This window comes from Argopecten irradians, chromosome 13, assembly GCF_041381155.1.
Source record: "Argopecten irradians isolate NY chromosome 13, Ai_NY, whole genome shotgun sequence".
Lineage (NCBI taxonomy): Eukaryota > Metazoa > Mollusca > Bivalvia > Pectinida > Pectinidae > Argopecten > Argopecten irradians.
Genome location: NC_091146.1, coordinates 11807133 through 11824143, shown reverse-complemented (window position 1 = coordinate 11824143; position 17011 = coordinate 11807133). Strand labels below are relative to the sequence as shown.

General features: G+C 34.9%; 1 protein-coding gene across 9 annotated transcripts in view; it reads left to right on the top strand.

Annotated features, from left to right (window-relative positions):
* The window catches only part of LOC138305563 (cilia- and flagella-associated protein 337-like), a 94072-nt gene that overhangs the window by 43342 nt on the left and 33719 nt on the right, over nucleotides 1-17011 (top strand). For all 9 annotated transcript variants that reach the window (XM_069245868.1, XM_069245869.1, XM_069245865.1 and 6 more), the window contains 15 exons: nucleotides 2429-2493; nucleotides 2921-2985; nucleotides 3263-3422; nucleotides 4774-4952; nucleotides 6049-6213; nucleotides 6852-6967; nucleotides 7728-7815; nucleotides 8303-8491; nucleotides 8976-9074; nucleotides 9777-9942; nucleotides 11848-11982; nucleotides 12541-12692; nucleotides 13149-13214; nucleotides 13791-13920; nucleotides 16891-17009. In XM_069245868.1, coding sequence (XP_069101969.1) covers nucleotides 2429-2493; nucleotides 2921-2985; nucleotides 3263-3422; nucleotides 4774-4952; nucleotides 6049-6213; nucleotides 6852-6967; nucleotides 7728-7815; nucleotides 8303-8491; nucleotides 8976-9074; nucleotides 9777-9942; nucleotides 11848-11982; nucleotides 12541-12692; nucleotides 13149-13214; nucleotides 13791-13920; nucleotides 16891-17009 — 1894 coding nt within the window. The remainder of the gene's footprint in view (nucleotides 1-2428; nucleotides 2494-2920; nucleotides 2986-3262; nucleotides 3423-4773; nucleotides 4953-6048; nucleotides 6214-6851; nucleotides 6968-7727; nucleotides 7816-8302; nucleotides 8492-8975; nucleotides 9075-9776; nucleotides 9943-11847; nucleotides 11983-12540; nucleotides 12693-13148; nucleotides 13215-13790; nucleotides 13921-16890; nucleotides 17010-17011) is intronic.

Genomic DNA, 17011 nt, shown 5'->3' with positions numbered 1-17011 from the left:
CTCAGGAGACTTAGAAACAGAACAGACACATTGTCTCAGGAGACTTAGAAACAGAACAGACACATTGTTCAGGAGACTTAGAAACAGAACAGACACATTGTCTCAGGAGACTTAGAAACAGAACAGACACATTGTCTCAGAGACTTAGAAACAAACGACAATTGTCTCAGGAGACTTAGAAACAGAACAGACACATTGTCTCAGGAGACTTAGAAACAGAACAGACACGACAATTGCATTGTCTGAGGAGACTTAGAAACAGAACAGACACATTGTCTCAGGAGACTTAGAAACAGAACAGACACATTGTCTCAGGAGACTTAGAAACAGAACAGACACATTGTCTCAGGAGACTTAGAAACAGAACAGACACATTGTCTCAGGAGACTTAGAAACAGAACCGACACATTGTCTCAGGAGACTTAGAAACAGAACAGACAAATCGTCTGGATATTAAAATTCTTATTCTTCACTGCATGTCACAGGCACCATGCTAGATGAATGGTGTTTGAGTGCTATGTATTATATGTATTCACAAATGTATTGATGTACATTGGGAACTATCTAAACTCAGGCAGGTGAAAACCTAAATTGTATATCTTAAGAGACTTAGAAACAGAACAGACACATTGTCTCAGGGAACTTAGAAACAGAACAGACACATTGTATCAGGAGACTTAGAAACAGAACAGACACATTGTCTCAGGAGACTTAGAAACAGAACAGACAAAAATTGTCTTAGGAGACTTAGAAACATAACAGACACATTGTCTCAGGAGACTTAGAAACAGAACCGACAAATTGTCTCAGGAGACTTAGAAACAGAACAGACAAATCGTCTTAGGAGACTTAGAAACATAACAGACACATTGCATTGTCTGAGGAGACTTAGAAACAGAACCAACACATTGTCCCAGGAGACTTAGAAACAGAACAGACAAATCGTCTTAGGAGACTTACAAACAGAACAGACAAATTGTCCCAGGAGACTTAGAAACAGAACAGACACATTGTCTCAGGAGACTTAGAAACAGAACAGACAAATCGTCTTAGGAGACTTAGAAACAGAACAGACAAATCGTCTTAGGAGACTTAGAAACATAACAGACACATTGCCTCAGGAGACTTAGAAACAGAACAGACACATTGTCTCAGGAGACTTAGAAACAGAACCGACATAGATTAGAAACAGACAATGTCTCAGGAGACTTAGAAACAGAACAGACAATTGTCTCAGGAGACTTAGAAACAGAACAGACACATTGTCTCAGGAGACTTAGAAACAGAACAGACACATTGTCTCAGGAGACTTAGAAACAGAACAGACAAATTGTCTCAGGAGACTTAGAAACAGAACAGACACATTGTCTCAGGAGACTTAGAAACAGAACAGACACATTGTCTCAGGAGACTTAGAAACAGAACAGACAAATTGTCTCAGGAGACTTAGAAACAGAACAGACAGGAGACTTAGAAACAGAACAGACACATTGTCTCAGGAGACTTAGAAACAGAACAGACAAATTGTCTCAGGAGACTTAGAAACAGAACAGACAAATTGTCTCAGGAGACTTAGAAACAGAACAGACAAATTGTCTCAGGAGACTTAGAAACAGAACAGACACATTGAAACACATGGTCTGTGGTGGTTTTTAGGTTTTGTTGTTTCTTAGCCAACTTTTATTTCAAAGATAATGTTGATCAATGAACTAGCAGACTGTAATTGATTAAACTGTTAATTAAATTAATCTGTACATAAATTATATTATTAAGTTATCAATGTTTTGTTGTACGTATTTTCTTTTTAATTTGTAATAATCACCAATGAAGAATCAAATGTTTCCTCTTGTTTTCATAAAATCATATCTATTCCATTTCTAAGCAAGCACAGTTCTACAGATCTTCAAACTAAAAAAAAAAAAAAAAAAAAATATGTATGTACAGTGGAACTCGGTTATTACGAACTCGAAGGGTCCGAGATAAAACTTCGAGTTATCCGAGTGTTCAAATTAAGCGAGTTCTAATGTCTACTGACAATCTCTGTACTTTGTATATATAGACTAGTTCCATGTCGTAAAACGATGTGAACAAGAGAGATGTCAAAATCGCTGATAACCGAGATAGATATTTTGGAATGCTGTTCTACGGCAGAAATATGGAAAAGAAATCAGCATTTTCGGCGATCACGTTGTCCTTAAAATCTCATTTCAAGTTATAAGAACATTTATGTACATTTTATCCGAGTTCTTAAAGTTCTCTGAATTCAAGTTATCCAAATTTTCTAAACAAAGATAAAGAGGGAATTTGGCCAGGACCGCAAATTACATCGTATTAAGCCAGGTTGCCGAATTATCCGAGTTCATATCAACCAAGTTCCACTGTATATATGTATGAACAAATCAGTTTAATGTTTGTTTTTCTTTTCCAGATCAGAGTTTCATATCTCACAGGGTATCAATGCATTTGATTATAATCAGACTCTTAACCTCATAGGTAAGTTGGCTGTATGTTTTCTTTTATCACAAAATCCACCATTTAATATAAATTCTAGAAATTTAGCTGGAAAACTAAGTTATATGACATAAACACAAAGACAAGGTCTATCTATAGGCATTCTGATGTTATAGGTAGTTTTTCTCTTTATTTCTTTCATTTAAAAAAAAATTGTAATTGTTTTATTTGTCCAAAATATCATTTGATCACTACTGTACAGTAAATAAGCTTATAATTACATATATATGTACCCATACATAGCTGTACACTTTCACACCAACATTCAAACTTCAATCTTTATTGTAAGTTTTTAGTGTGATAAAGTAGGTAGCATCAGAGATAAAGACTAATTACACATATGTTGGCCCTACTACAAGGATCAATACTACTGCTATGTTAATTATATTGGATATTTTGTGTTTTTCAGCAACAGCGGGTGTAAATCACCATGTGTGTCTATGGAATCCTTATGTTGTCTCAAAGCCAAACGGGGTAAGTACCGGTATTATATATCATAATTGTTTTTTTAATGATCTTTAATCACAGTCACATGTAATAAATCATTTCTTACATTGATAATTATACTGTTACCAAACCTATTTTTGTTTGTGATTTAATTATGGGTATTTCACCTCCGAATAGAATTTCCAAAAATTAATAGTCCTTAAAAACATCCCAGTGGAGCGTTTACCTATAAGTGTAAAATTGAATCATTGTAAAAAGAAATTGGCATTAATTTTTGTATTACCTTTGACCTTTTGACCTACAGGTGTTAAGAGGTCACATGGCCAGTGTTATACAGGTGCATTTCATGAAGAGTCGCGCTCAGCTGATTAGTTTCTCTAAAGATAAAGTTCTCAGGATCTGGGACGTCCAACTACAAGTTTGCATACAGAGATTGGCAGGGATGTTCCCTAAGGGACCAGAAGGTAAGTGGGTAGGGGAAGGGGAAGGGGCCAGAAGGTACGTGGGTAGGGGATGTTCCCTAAGGGGCCAGAGGGAAGGTGGGTAGGGAAAGGGGAAGGGACAAGAAGGTAAGTAGGTAGGGGATTATCATGAAGGGGCAAGAAGGTAAGTGGGTAGGGGATGTTCCCTAAGGGGCCAGAATGTTAGTGGGTAGGGGATGTTATCTGAGGGGCTAGAAGGTAAGTATGTAGGGGATGTTCCCTAAGAGGTCAGAAGGTAAGTGGGAAGGGGATGTTCACGAAGGGGCTAGAAGGTAAGTGAGTAGGGGATGTTCCCGAAGGGGCCAGAAGGTAAGTGGGTAGGGGATGTTCCCGAAGGGGCCAGAAGGTAAGTGGGTAGGGGATGTTCCCGAAGGGGCCAGAAGGTAAGTGGGTAGGGGATGTTCCCGAAGGGGCTAGAAGGTAAGTGGGTAGAGGATGTTCTCGAAGGGGCCAGAAGGTAAGTGGGAAGGGGATAATCCCGAAGGGGCCAGAAGGTAAGTGGGAAGGGGATAATCCCGAAGGGGCCAGAAGGTAAGTGGGAAGGGGATAATCCCGAAGGGGCAAGAAGGTAAGTAGGTAGGGGATGCGTAAACTTTTCATTCAAACAACTTCATCTCAATAACTGAATGACCCAGGGTACTGATATTTGGCCTGTAGCATGCTGGGATGAAGTTTGTTCAAATAAATGACCTTGATTTTCATTGAAGGTCACATGGGTCAAAAAGGCTTAACTCTTTAAACATCTTTTTCTCAAGACCCAAGAGACCCAGGGAACTGATATTGGGCCTGTAGGATGCAGGGATGAAGGGCTACCAAGTTTGTTCAATTGAATGACCTTGACATTCATTTAATGTCACAAGGGTCAAATAGGCTAAAATCTTTACACGACTTCCTGTATTAAGTAAGAGTTCTAGAGACGTGATATTAGACTTGTAGCATGGTGGGGACCAAGGGACCTTCATTCATGGTCTAATTTATCAAATATATCAGAACCTGAACTTCATCTATTCAAACAATTCTCTGTATTCTTTGAGTGTTGTATTGTGCCAATAGTCATATGACTGTTAAGGCCCATGGGCCTCTTGTTATTGTTAAAATAATAATATTTTAAATTAAATGTTTTTCCGTTCCCTGTGAGTGCACATTTTTGATGTTTTTTCTCTCCATCAGTGTACAGCTGCCTGTATTTTCATGTTTTTTTCTCCATTAGTGTACAGCTGCCTGTATTTTGATGTTTTTTCTCTCCATCAATGTATAGCTGTCTGTATTTTCATGTTTTTTCTCTCCATCAGTATACAGCTGCCTGTATTTTCATGTTTTTTCTCTCCATTAGTGTACAGCTGCCTGTATTTTGACGAGCAGAGAGAGAGGAGTGGCTTAGAGAAGAACCGCCTCCTCATTACATTTAATTACCAGTTGACAATGATGGAGATGAAAGCTGAGATTCGTGATCGAATCATGTCCCATGATAAACCAGTAATCGCTGCCATCTATAACAGTACATATAATCAGGTTTGATAATTTAATACACCGTTACAATTTTTTTACATATAAATTTGTGTAAAACAATCTTGTTAAAGATTCTCCATCGCTGACAAATGGTATTTTTTCACTATCAAAAACAGGAGCAGACGATTTGGTATTTTTCTTCAGTTACAAAAGTTACTTACTTTACACCATTGCCACCATTAAAAAGTTTGAGCTTCTAATTTTACTTCGTAGTTAAAAACATAAAAAATAATTAATTGCATCCCGAAAAAATTCCGTGGCACTACATTCTATATAGAATGAAGTACTAATTGCGCATGCAACAAAGGCAAAATTAATTATTTAAAAATATTTTTTGTGTTAATTACACATATATATGCACGATTAAATACCGATTATTGTTCAAATGATGAATATCATTTATGCTCTGTAGGCAGTGGAGCATCTTTAATTATTTTAAATATATTGATCATGCTTATGTTAGTTTGTCTGTGTGCTATTTGATTTATACTTGTTTAATAACTATGCAAAAATGTATCAATCTGGTCCGAGTATATAAGTACCAACCCTCCTCCTCTGGGCTGTAAGTTTTAATCTTAAATACAGGTCAGTGGTCAGTGGTTTTTCTCCATGTATTCCGGCTTTCATCAAATTAGCAAACCTGGCATGTTTTTAAAAGAAACAAAGCCTTCTATCTAATAGATGTAGTCATGTAGATGATAAACCAGTATTAACTACAATAAACGATTGACATAATGAATCAGCAAAATATTACTTCATTACAATCCTAGTTATTTTACATGTATTACAAATAACTTATTGGGACCTTGATGGGAGACTAAAAGTATCTACACTTTTTTACATTCTTTATAACTATGTTTTACTTTAACTAGAAATTAAAAAAAGAAAGACCAGAAAAATGTTAAACCAACTAAAGCACTTGTCTTTGATATTTTAATTCTGTTACCAATGATTTATATAAATCTTAAAACTGTATAAATCACCATGGTCAGTCTTCTACAATCATTAATGTTCTATTTTCTAGCAGAATATGACATGCTACAACTTAAAGATTTGCATAGACCTTTACTTATATATATTCCATGTATTCTATTTATAGGTGGTCAGTGTTTGCCAATCAGGAATCCTAATCATTTGGATGATTGACACAGGTCAAAAGGTCAAACAGTTCACCAGTGCCCATGGTAACGCAGAAGTTACATGTCTATCCCAGGATCCTACAGGCACGAAATTATTTACAGGAAGTACAGACGGAACAGTCAAAGTAAGTGTTGGTAGTGTAAGGGGAGATAATATATACACAATAAGGGGAGATAATATATACACAGTAAAGGGAGATAATATATACACAGTAAGGGGAGATAATATATACACAGTAAGGGGAAATAATATATACACAGTAAGGGGAAATAATATAATTATACTGTACACATTAAGGGGAGATAATATATACACACAAAGGGGAGATAATATATACTGTACACAGTAAGGGGAAATAATATATACACATTAAGGGAGATTATTGTATGCAAAGTAAGGGGAGATGATATATACACAGTAAGGGAAGATAATATATACCCACTAAGGGGAGATAATATATACACACAAAGTAGAGATAATATAAATGCAGTAAGGGGAGATAATATATACACAGTATGGGGAGATAATATATACACACTAAGGGGAGATAATGATTAAATGTTTGGTTAATTTATGATGAAAATTATAGCAAGATAGGGAGAAATATTAGCGCTTCTATTAGATGACATGTTTTAAGTTGAGCATATTAAGGGGAGAAAAAACTGAAAAGTAATAATACATAGGTATTCTGTTACTGTAAATATATATTTATATGTATATTGTATATAAGAAAGATATGAAATAACAAATATGTTTCGACAGATTTGGGACTTCAATGGCCACAACTCTCACGCTCTGGAATGTGCTGGTGGTCAGCCTGCTGATGTGGGACAGGTGTTAAACCTCAAACGGAGTGTGGTCGTGGTAGGCTGGGCCAGGTACGCTAATTAATGATGTTAATTAACATTCTCTTATTATTCAGAGTATCCAGTGTCTGTGTCTTTCACCATTCTTATCTCATTACATGGTATTTAATATTCCTGTAGAGTTTTATGTCCTATATTGCAAGACGTCAATGCTGTGGGAGGAAGCAGTCCTGTTTGAACTTTATTTCTGTAGAATGGAGCAGACATCCATGGCAATTTTATTTACATGTGAAGTAAATAATCAAAGCAAATTCATCATTTTATCATGTCAACATATTTTCATTTATTTTTGTGCCTTATCATGAAATGGAGGGATGTCTATAGTGTGGCTGGTCTACAAGACCACATCACTACGTAGCTCGTCCCACATCTTTGGGAGGCTGTGGTATTTCATTCTGAAATGTCTAGTCTTCTCACTATACATCTAATGAACTTTCATTTAATTAGCTTTGGCAGTTTGATAAATTATTTACATTAGATTCATTTCTATTTCTATACAATTTAGATATGTCAGTAAACTCTGTGATGTTGACAATGGGACTAATTCACGATACCTGAAAACATCTGTGCAAGGTGCTAAAGTCATTTTAGCGAGAAGATTACAAAGAGTTATGTACTTCCCATCACCATTAGTAATACTATTCTACAAATGTTATGGGCTATCACTTGGTACGTGAATTAGTCCCATTCTAGCTAAGAACCACGAACATCATATTAAGGTATACTTATGCAGTCTGATATTCATGTTACCTAAATGTTGACTTTGTTACAGATATGTAACAATATTCCGTGACTCCGCCCTGCGAGACACTGGTGCCCTGTTTTCACAAGTCCAACCCTCAGAATGGAAAGGTGGACAGGTTTGTATTGACGTATTGGACCTTTTCTTTAATATCATAGGGGTCAGATCTGCATTGTGGCAGATTTCTTTATTACTTTGTCATTTTGAAAGATTTCACTCATTAACTCAATCACCCCTGAATACAAATTTAACTCTTCTGATTCAATGGCTGGATCAGTTCATTAGAAGTTTTCAGGGGGGAATGGGTTAACAAGAAATCAGGAAAATATATATATATAGTAAAAGTAGTCTTTTCTCAGGGGTTCCATTATCTTTCAGGAGAGGCGGTACAATTGCAGTTTCAGGGGGTACTTTTCTATACCATCTGTATGCTATCTAATGTAATTAAGCTGAAATCAGGCGGTACCACAGCTAGGTTTAACTGGCAAAAAGTATCAGGTACTGCCTGATATTGAAACCCCTGCTTTTCTTCTTGCAATAAAAATAGATGTCTCCCTTTTACACAAGTAGTTATTATACAGAGATATAAATTTGTATCTCTCCAGGAACATCCTGAGGACATTCTCTGCTGTGCCTTTACTGCCCCCAACACCATGGTAACGGGATCATACGACGGAGAAATTGTCGTGTGGAACACAAACTCAGAGCAAGCGTCACGTCACCTCAGTCAGCGATCCCGCAGGAAGATGCTGAAATCTCGAGCAAAATCCAACGTCTCGTCAATGAATCGTGATGTCAGTATCAGCTATATGTTTGTTTTCTAACATGACTTAACCTCAATATACCAAGAGTGTAAATGATATAGAGCTCTATAAATTTAAGATTCTCCTATTTAAGACCTACATTTCTTTTTATACGTCAAATTTATGTTAACTTGAAGTAACTAATTAAAATAAATCTCATATCTGAAGCAGACTTTTCACTTGATCTGATTTTGTCAATACAAAAGAGTGCATGCAATATGAAACAGTACATTAAAATATTTCGAAATAGTTTTAATACAGTGGAACAAAGTTTGAAATGGGGTTTTCTGTAATGTTAAGTTCTTGTCCTACATGACAACAAAATGTATGTTACAGAACTTTTAGGTTGTTAGAACAGTCCTGCCTGTTAACCTTTTAAAGACAAGGAAACCAATTTCATGCTAAAATGTGAGGATAGCATAAATAAATCTTGAAGATAGCATAAATAAATCTTTGCTACCACGGTTACCATTAGGTTGCTAGGACATCAGAAACAGACGCGGAGTCGCGTCCAAGATCACGTCCAAACTCCCGTCCTAAGTCGACCAGCAATGGAGGCACAAAGGAAGAACAGGTAGAAATGTTTGCTTTATATCTAACTAAGGATGAACAGGTAGAGATTTTGTAGTATTTCTTAAAGGAAGAACCATTTGTTTTTATTGTCGGATACACACGAATCTCACAATTTTTTTCTCGTTGGACATACTGTAGATATTTACAATTTTCATGGACATTTATTTGGGCAATATGGATGGCATTATGCAAAATATTTACAAAAATATTTCATCCATCGCATCAGTTTTGTTGATTTTGAGGAAAACTCTGGAATGAACTAATTTATGTTACTTGTATTATCATGTTTGTAGATGTGATATTTGTATTATTCTCCACACTGATTTTTAACCAGCCATGAGAGTGAAAAGCATGTAACATTTATAACTATTGAATATCTTTCAGTTGGCATTCATAGCAATGTAAATGCCAACTAAACGGTTGCAAATTCCATGAAGCACATTTTGCAGTTCATATACTGATGAATGCCAACTGCACTTGGTAAGATAACAAAAATAGGCAAGCAGTGAAAAATGAAATATATTGGTGTGACTCCATGAGATACTGTTTCATTGCGATATTAGTTCGCTAAGAAAAAGTAGTTAAGGATTAGATCGTAAAATATTGGTTCAGTCATACAGTGTATTCATAAAAGGATGATAAAATAACATATTAAATGTATATTGTATTCTTGTAAATTTATTTCATATTTGTTGATTTTCAGAATGAATTTGGATTTGCTGTTTCACGACTGATATTCCTTGAAAGTAGGAAAACCAATTCAGGTGGAGGTGGAGCTAACCTGATGTCGTGTGGAGGCAGTGGGATAGTACGCTTCTGGAATACATCTACCAGTTCTCTGGTGGCTGAGTTCACAGCCCACGCCAACGGTAAGACTGTTTAGTGGTATACAGTCGCATATACTGACAACTTATAACATGAAAAAGTTCTTATTAGTCTGGTATGTTTGGTTTATAATCTTATGAACAGCCATATTCAAGGACTTGCCAGGTTTACGAGGCAGAGGAAAGTCCAAGTACCCAAAGAAAAATCCCAAACTATGGATAAAAGAAAGTAGAATTTTTTGGCAGATGTTAATGTTGCAATTATTGTTATTTTTATCTAATGCATACTAGTAGAAAAAAATATAACAAAAGAAAGTTTCACATTCAAAATTTTTATATTCAAATTCATTAATGGAAATTAACCTTTGTCTAAATAGTTTTATATTCAAATTCATTAATGGAAATTAACCTTTGTCTAAATAGTTTTATATTCAAATTCATTAATGGAAATTAACCTTTGTCTAAATAGTTTTATATTCAAATTCATTAATGGAAATTAACCTTTGTCTAAATAGTTTTATATTCAAATTCATTAATGGAAATTAACCTTTGTCTAAATAGTTTTATATTCAAATTCATTAATGGAAATTAACCTTTGTCTAAATAGTTTTATATTCAAATTCATTAATGGAAATTAACCTTTGTCTAAATAGTTTTATATTCAAATTCATTAATGGAAATTAACCTTTGTCTAAATAGTTTTATATTCAAATTCATTAATGGAAATTAACCTTTGTCTAAATAGTTTTATATTCAAATTCATTAATGGAAATTAACCTTTGTCTAAATAGTTTTATATTCAAATTCATTAATGGAAATTAACCTTTGTCTAAATAGTTTTATATTCAAATTCATTAATGGAAATTAACCTTTGTCTAAATAGTTTTATATTCAAATTCATTAATGGAAATTAACCTTTGTCTAAATAGTTTTATATTCAAATTCATTAATGGAAATTAACCTTTGTCTAAATAGTTTTATATTCAAATTCATTAATGGAAATTAACCTTTGTCTAAATAGTTTTATATTCAAATTCATTAATGGAAATTAACCTTTGTCTAAATAGTTTTATATTCAAATTCATTAATGGAAATTAACCTTTGTCTAAATAGTTTTATATTCAAATTCATTAATGGAAATTAACCTTTGTCTAAATAGTTTTATATTCAAATTCATTAATGGAAATTAACCTTTGTCTAAATAGTTTTATATTCAAATTCATTAATGGAAATTAACCTTTGTCTAAATAGTTTTATATTCAAATTCATTAATGGAAATTAACCTTTGTCTAAATAGTTTTATATTCAAATTCATTAATGGAAATTAACCTTTGTCTAAATAGTTTTATATTCAAATTCATTAATGGAAATTAACCTTTGTCTAAATAGTTTTATATTCAAATTCATTAATGGAAATTAAACCTTTGTCTAAATAGTTTTATATTCAAATTCATTAATGGAAATTAACCTTTGTCTAAATAGTTTTATATTCAAATTCATTAATGGAAATTAACCTTTGTCTAAATAGTTTTATATTCAAATTCATTAATGGAAATTAACCTTTGTCTAAATAGTTTTATATTCAAATTCATTAATGGAAATTAACCTTTGTCTAAATAGTTTTATATTCAAATTCATCTAATGGAAATTAAACAAAAGTCTAAATCAAGTTTTTATATTCAAATTCATTAATGGAAATTAACCTTTGTCTAAATAGTTTTATATTCAAATTCATTAATGGAAATTAACCTTTGTCTAAATAGTTTTATATTCAAATTCATTAATGGAAATTAACCTTTGTCTAAATAGTTTTATATTCAAATTCATTAATGGAAATTAACCTTTGTCTAAATAGTTTTATATTCAAATTCATTAATGGAAATTAACCTTTGTCTAAATAGTTTTTGTATAGATTTGGGTTTATGTATATTTGATTATATTTATTTACAGCGAGCATCATTATGACAACAGACAAGCTGAACCAGTGGCTAGTGACAGGTGATGCTGACGGTCATATCAAGGTCTGGGAGATCACCGAGTACTGCATGCATAGTCAGACCGATGTTATACTCAAGTCTAGTCCACGTAAGTCATTTTCTCTCATACCTTCACGTGTAATACTGGCTGGTTTAGGGCAATATACTCATGTCGCCTGAGGCTGTATTGCATGGCTACACATGCAATAAAACCTCGTGATGTCACAGCATTAATAAAATTACTATTTCTAGATACAATTTTAACTCTTTTTTTTTCAAAAACTAGGCTAGATTTACTTTATAAGATACAAACAACGGGAATTGAGTTGAAAATATCACGCAATTTGCATATATGGAGAATTGACTTGCAGTTCACATAAGTCATAATCCATACCCAAGTCTTGTTCGCGTAAGTCATAATCCATAAGGTACTCAAGTCTAGTCCTCATAAGTCATAATCCATACTCAAGTCTTGTTCACGTAAGTCATAACCCATACTCAAGTGTAGCTTGCTTATAAGTCTATCAAAATTCACAAATAGTGAAATTAAACCCCTGTGAATATTACAAACTATACAGTAAGTCTCAGAATTTGCCACCTTGATATTTTACTTTTATCCATGTTGTTTCTTCTAAATCTTAATTAATATTTTGGTTCAATATTTCAGCTATGAAATGCCAGTTCCAAGCACATAACGATATGATCAACTCCATCGATATGTGTGAGAGAAATGAACGCAGTCTGATTATCACTGCATCCTCGGACTGTAGTGTGGCGGTTCACGACGTCCGCGGGAACAAGATCGGCATATTTGGCCAGGTAGGTCAACCTCAAACCAGGAATTTGTATCACTAATCTTATTCATAGTTTAAACAATCACTTTTTTGTATTTAATACTTCTGAATAATTATTTATTTATTTATTTTCATCTTATCATTTTGTTATCTTGTATCTTCTTATTTCTATTTGCCATAGTTTTTTTTTTTTAAATTTTTTTGAGATCATCTGAATAGCTACAGAATGTTAATTGTGTGACAGCAATTTTAATCATATGTTTTTGTGATTAGAATCTTACCAATAATGATAATGCTAATTCTATAATTTCTCTTTACCAGTGAAATATTCAATACCCGTACCCTACCAACAATAGTACAATAGAAACAAATAATAGAAATAAAAATCAAACCACCACAGACATGTAGTCCCATATAGGGAGGCGCGGAATATTGACCCTGCTGTACAGTAAAGTGACATGATTTTGTTTGTTTACATCAGGAAGAGCATTGGAAGATAGAGACCTACGACCCAGCTGAGGAGTTAGAGGATGAAGAGGGCAACAGTGTAAGGGAGATAACTCTGTCATACTATAACCATATCTAAGGGAGTTAACTCTTTCATCCTAGTACTATACCTAAGGGGTTTAACTCTGTATCAATATTACCTAAGAGAGTCAACTCGAAATTGCAAAAGTGTAGGGGTTATCTTGAAATATATTTAAGGGAAATAACTCTGTCATATTTGGTTTCATATAGAAGGGAAGTAACTCTGCTGTGTTGATACAGATCAGAGGTAACTCTGTGTAGAATTATTGGCTTAGAATGATTATTTTCCTTAGAGGTTGATACAAAATGAATTAATCTGACATTCAAACATTGTGTTGTGAAAACATCAGACATAATGATAAACATAGTTTAAGAACATGAGTATACTGTTATGTAACGGATTGCTACAGTATAACCTGTCAAAACCGACCCTTGTCTAGTCTGGTCGCCTTGTAGTAACTGTATGGTGTTTCTCCTCTTAATTCATAGTAAATAGATCTGCATAATCCAAAAACTTGGCTTTACCGGCCAAATTAGACAAGTTATATTGTATATAACAAGAACGTTATTGATATAGAAATTCTGTATGTACCAGGAGGAGGAGGCTGAGGAGGAAGGTGAGGAGGAATTAGAACTGGAGGTGGAGAGTGTGTGGGAGCCTGATGAACGAGCTATCACCGAGCCAGATACTCACAGATTTAACACCTGGGATAACACCTGTTTAGGTAGGCTTTTATAATTATCAGGGGAGATAATTCTGGACCTGATGAACGAGCTATCACCGAGCCAGATACTCACAGATTTAACACCTGGGATAACACCTGTTTAGGTAGGCTTTTATAATTATCAGGGGAGATAATTCTGGACCTGATGAATGAATTATCACCAAGCCAGATACTCAAAGATTTAACACCTGGGATAACACCTGTTTAGTTAGGCTTTTATAATTATCTATCAGGGGGAGATAATTCTGGACCTGATGAACGAGCTATCACCAAGCCAGATACTCACAGATTTAACACCTGGGATAACACCTGTTTAGTTAGGCTTTTATAATTATCTATCAGGGGAGGCTTTTAAAATTATCAGGGGAGATAATTCTGAACCTGATGAACGAGCTATCACCGAGCCAGATACTCACAGATTAAACACCTGGGATAACACCTGTTTAGGTAGGCTTTTATAATTATCAGGGGAGATAATTCTGGACCTGATGAACGAGCTATCACCGAGCCAGATACTCACAGATTTAACACCTGGGATAACACCTGTTTAGGTAGGCTTTTATAATTATCAGGGGAGATAATTCTGGACCTGATGAATGAATTATCACCAAGCCAGATACTCAAAGATTTAACACTTGGGATAACACTTGTTTAGTTAGGCTTTTATAATTATCTATCAGGGGGAGATAATTCTGGACCTGATGACCGAACTATCACCAAGCCAGATACTCACAGATTTAACACCTGGGATAACACCTGTTTAGTTAGGCTTTTATAATTATCTATCAGGGGAGGCTTTTAAAATTATCAGGGGAGATAATTCTGAACCTGATGAACGAGCTATCACCGAGCCAGATACTCACAGATTTAACACCTGGGACAACACCTGTTTAGGTAGGCTTTTATAATTATCAGGGGAGATAATTCTGGACCTGATGAACGAGCTATCACCAAGCCAGATACTCACAGATTTAACACTTGGGATAACACTTGTTTAGTTAGGCTTTTATAATTATCAGGGGAGATAATTCTGGACCTGATGAACGAGCTATCACCAAGCCAGATACTCACAGATTTAACACTTGGGATAACACCTGTTTAGTTAGGCTTTTATAATTATCTATCAGGGGGAGATAATTCTGGACCTGATGACCGAACTATCACCAAGCCAGATACTCACAGATTTAACACTTGGGATAACACTTGTTTAGTTAGGCTTTTATAATTATCTATCAGGGGAGATAATTCTGGACCTGATGACCGAACTATCACCAAGCCAGATACTCAAAGATTTAACACCCGAGATAACACCTGTTTAGTTAGGCTTTTATAATTATCTATCAGGGGGAGATAATTCTGGACATAATGAACGAAGTATCACCAAGCCAGATACTCACAGATTTAACACCCGAGATAACACCTGTTTAGTTAGGCTTTTATGATTATCTATCAGGGGGAGATAATTCTGGACCTGATGACCGAACTATCACCAAGCCAGATACTCACAGATTTAATACTTGGGATAACACCTGTTTAGGTAGGCTTTTATAATTATCAGGGGAGATAATTCTGTACGTGATGAACGAAGTATCACCAAGCCAGATACTCAAAGATTTAACACCTGGGATAACACCTGTTTAGGTAGGCTTTTATAATTATCAGGGGAGATAATTCTGGACCTGATGACCGAACTATCACCAAGCCAGATACTCACAGATTTAACACCTGGGATAACACCTGTTTAGGTAGGCTTTTATAATTATCAGGGGAGATAATTCTGGACCTGATGAACGAACTATCACCAAGCCAGATACACCTCACAGATTTAAGGGAGTACTTGGGATAACACCAGGTTTTAGGTAGGCTTTTATAATTATCAGGGGAGATAAATCTGAACCTGATGAACGAAGTATCACCAAGCCAGATACTCACAGATTTAACCTGGAAACACTGTTTAGTAGGCTTTTAGTTAGGCTTTTATAATTATCTATCAGGGGAGATAATTCTGGACCTGATGACGAAGTATCACCAAGCCAGATACTCAAGATTTAACACTTGGGATAACACCTGTTTAGTTAGGCTTTTATAATTATCTATCAGGGAGATAATTCTGGACCTGATGACCGAACTATCACCAAGCCAGATACTCAAAAGATTTAACACCGGATAACACCTGTTTAGTTAGGCTTTTATAATTATCTATCAGGGGAGATAATTCTGGACCTATGAACAGTATCACCAAGCCAGATACTCACAGATTTAACACTTGGGATAACACCTGTTTTAGTTAGGCTTTTATAATTATCAGGGGAGATAATTCTGGACCTGATGAACGAAGTATCACCAAGCCAGATACTCACAGATTTAACACTTAGGATAACACATGTCTAGGTTTAGTAGGCAAAGCTGACAGCATTTGGTTTATACTTGTATACATGTATGTATATAGGGCAGGGACACACAATGGTTCAGTTTTTAGATAAAAATGAAGAGAACAGCATGTTTGGAATAACTGCCATGTGCACGACTTGTAACATAGCATTCACATAAAAATTTAAATTTGAAAAAAAGGTTTGGGGTATGAAAGCAATACTGTATAAGCCAGCTCCTTTCGCAGAGATGATACTTTTGTAATTTTGCGGGTCTTCAATGTAGTCGCAACAGTTTGATTCATTGGGAAATACTTAAGAATTGGTTGGATTATATATGTTTAAAGCCATATTGCAAAATTTTGATTCACTAAAAAAAACTTTATTTTCCTAGATTTTGGGTCAAAATCGCAGGAAATTTAGACCTGCGTAAGTAACTGGCTCTAATACAGTATTACAAATTCATCAATGATTTAAAAGATGAATTCAAATGCTAAAGAATCTGCACAAAGTCTTGTGATATATATAGGAAACAACCAAATCGAATGATTTTGGTCAGAGACAGTCATTCCATATCCTCAAACTTTGCTTATAATCTCAGGCAAGAATTACCAAGAGACGAGAGTCAGAAAACGAGAGAGAAAACAGCCAGGGACGATCCCGAACCTTCCTTACCTGACATGGGAGAAGACAGGACAGGCTCCAGCCGGGCCCTACTCCGT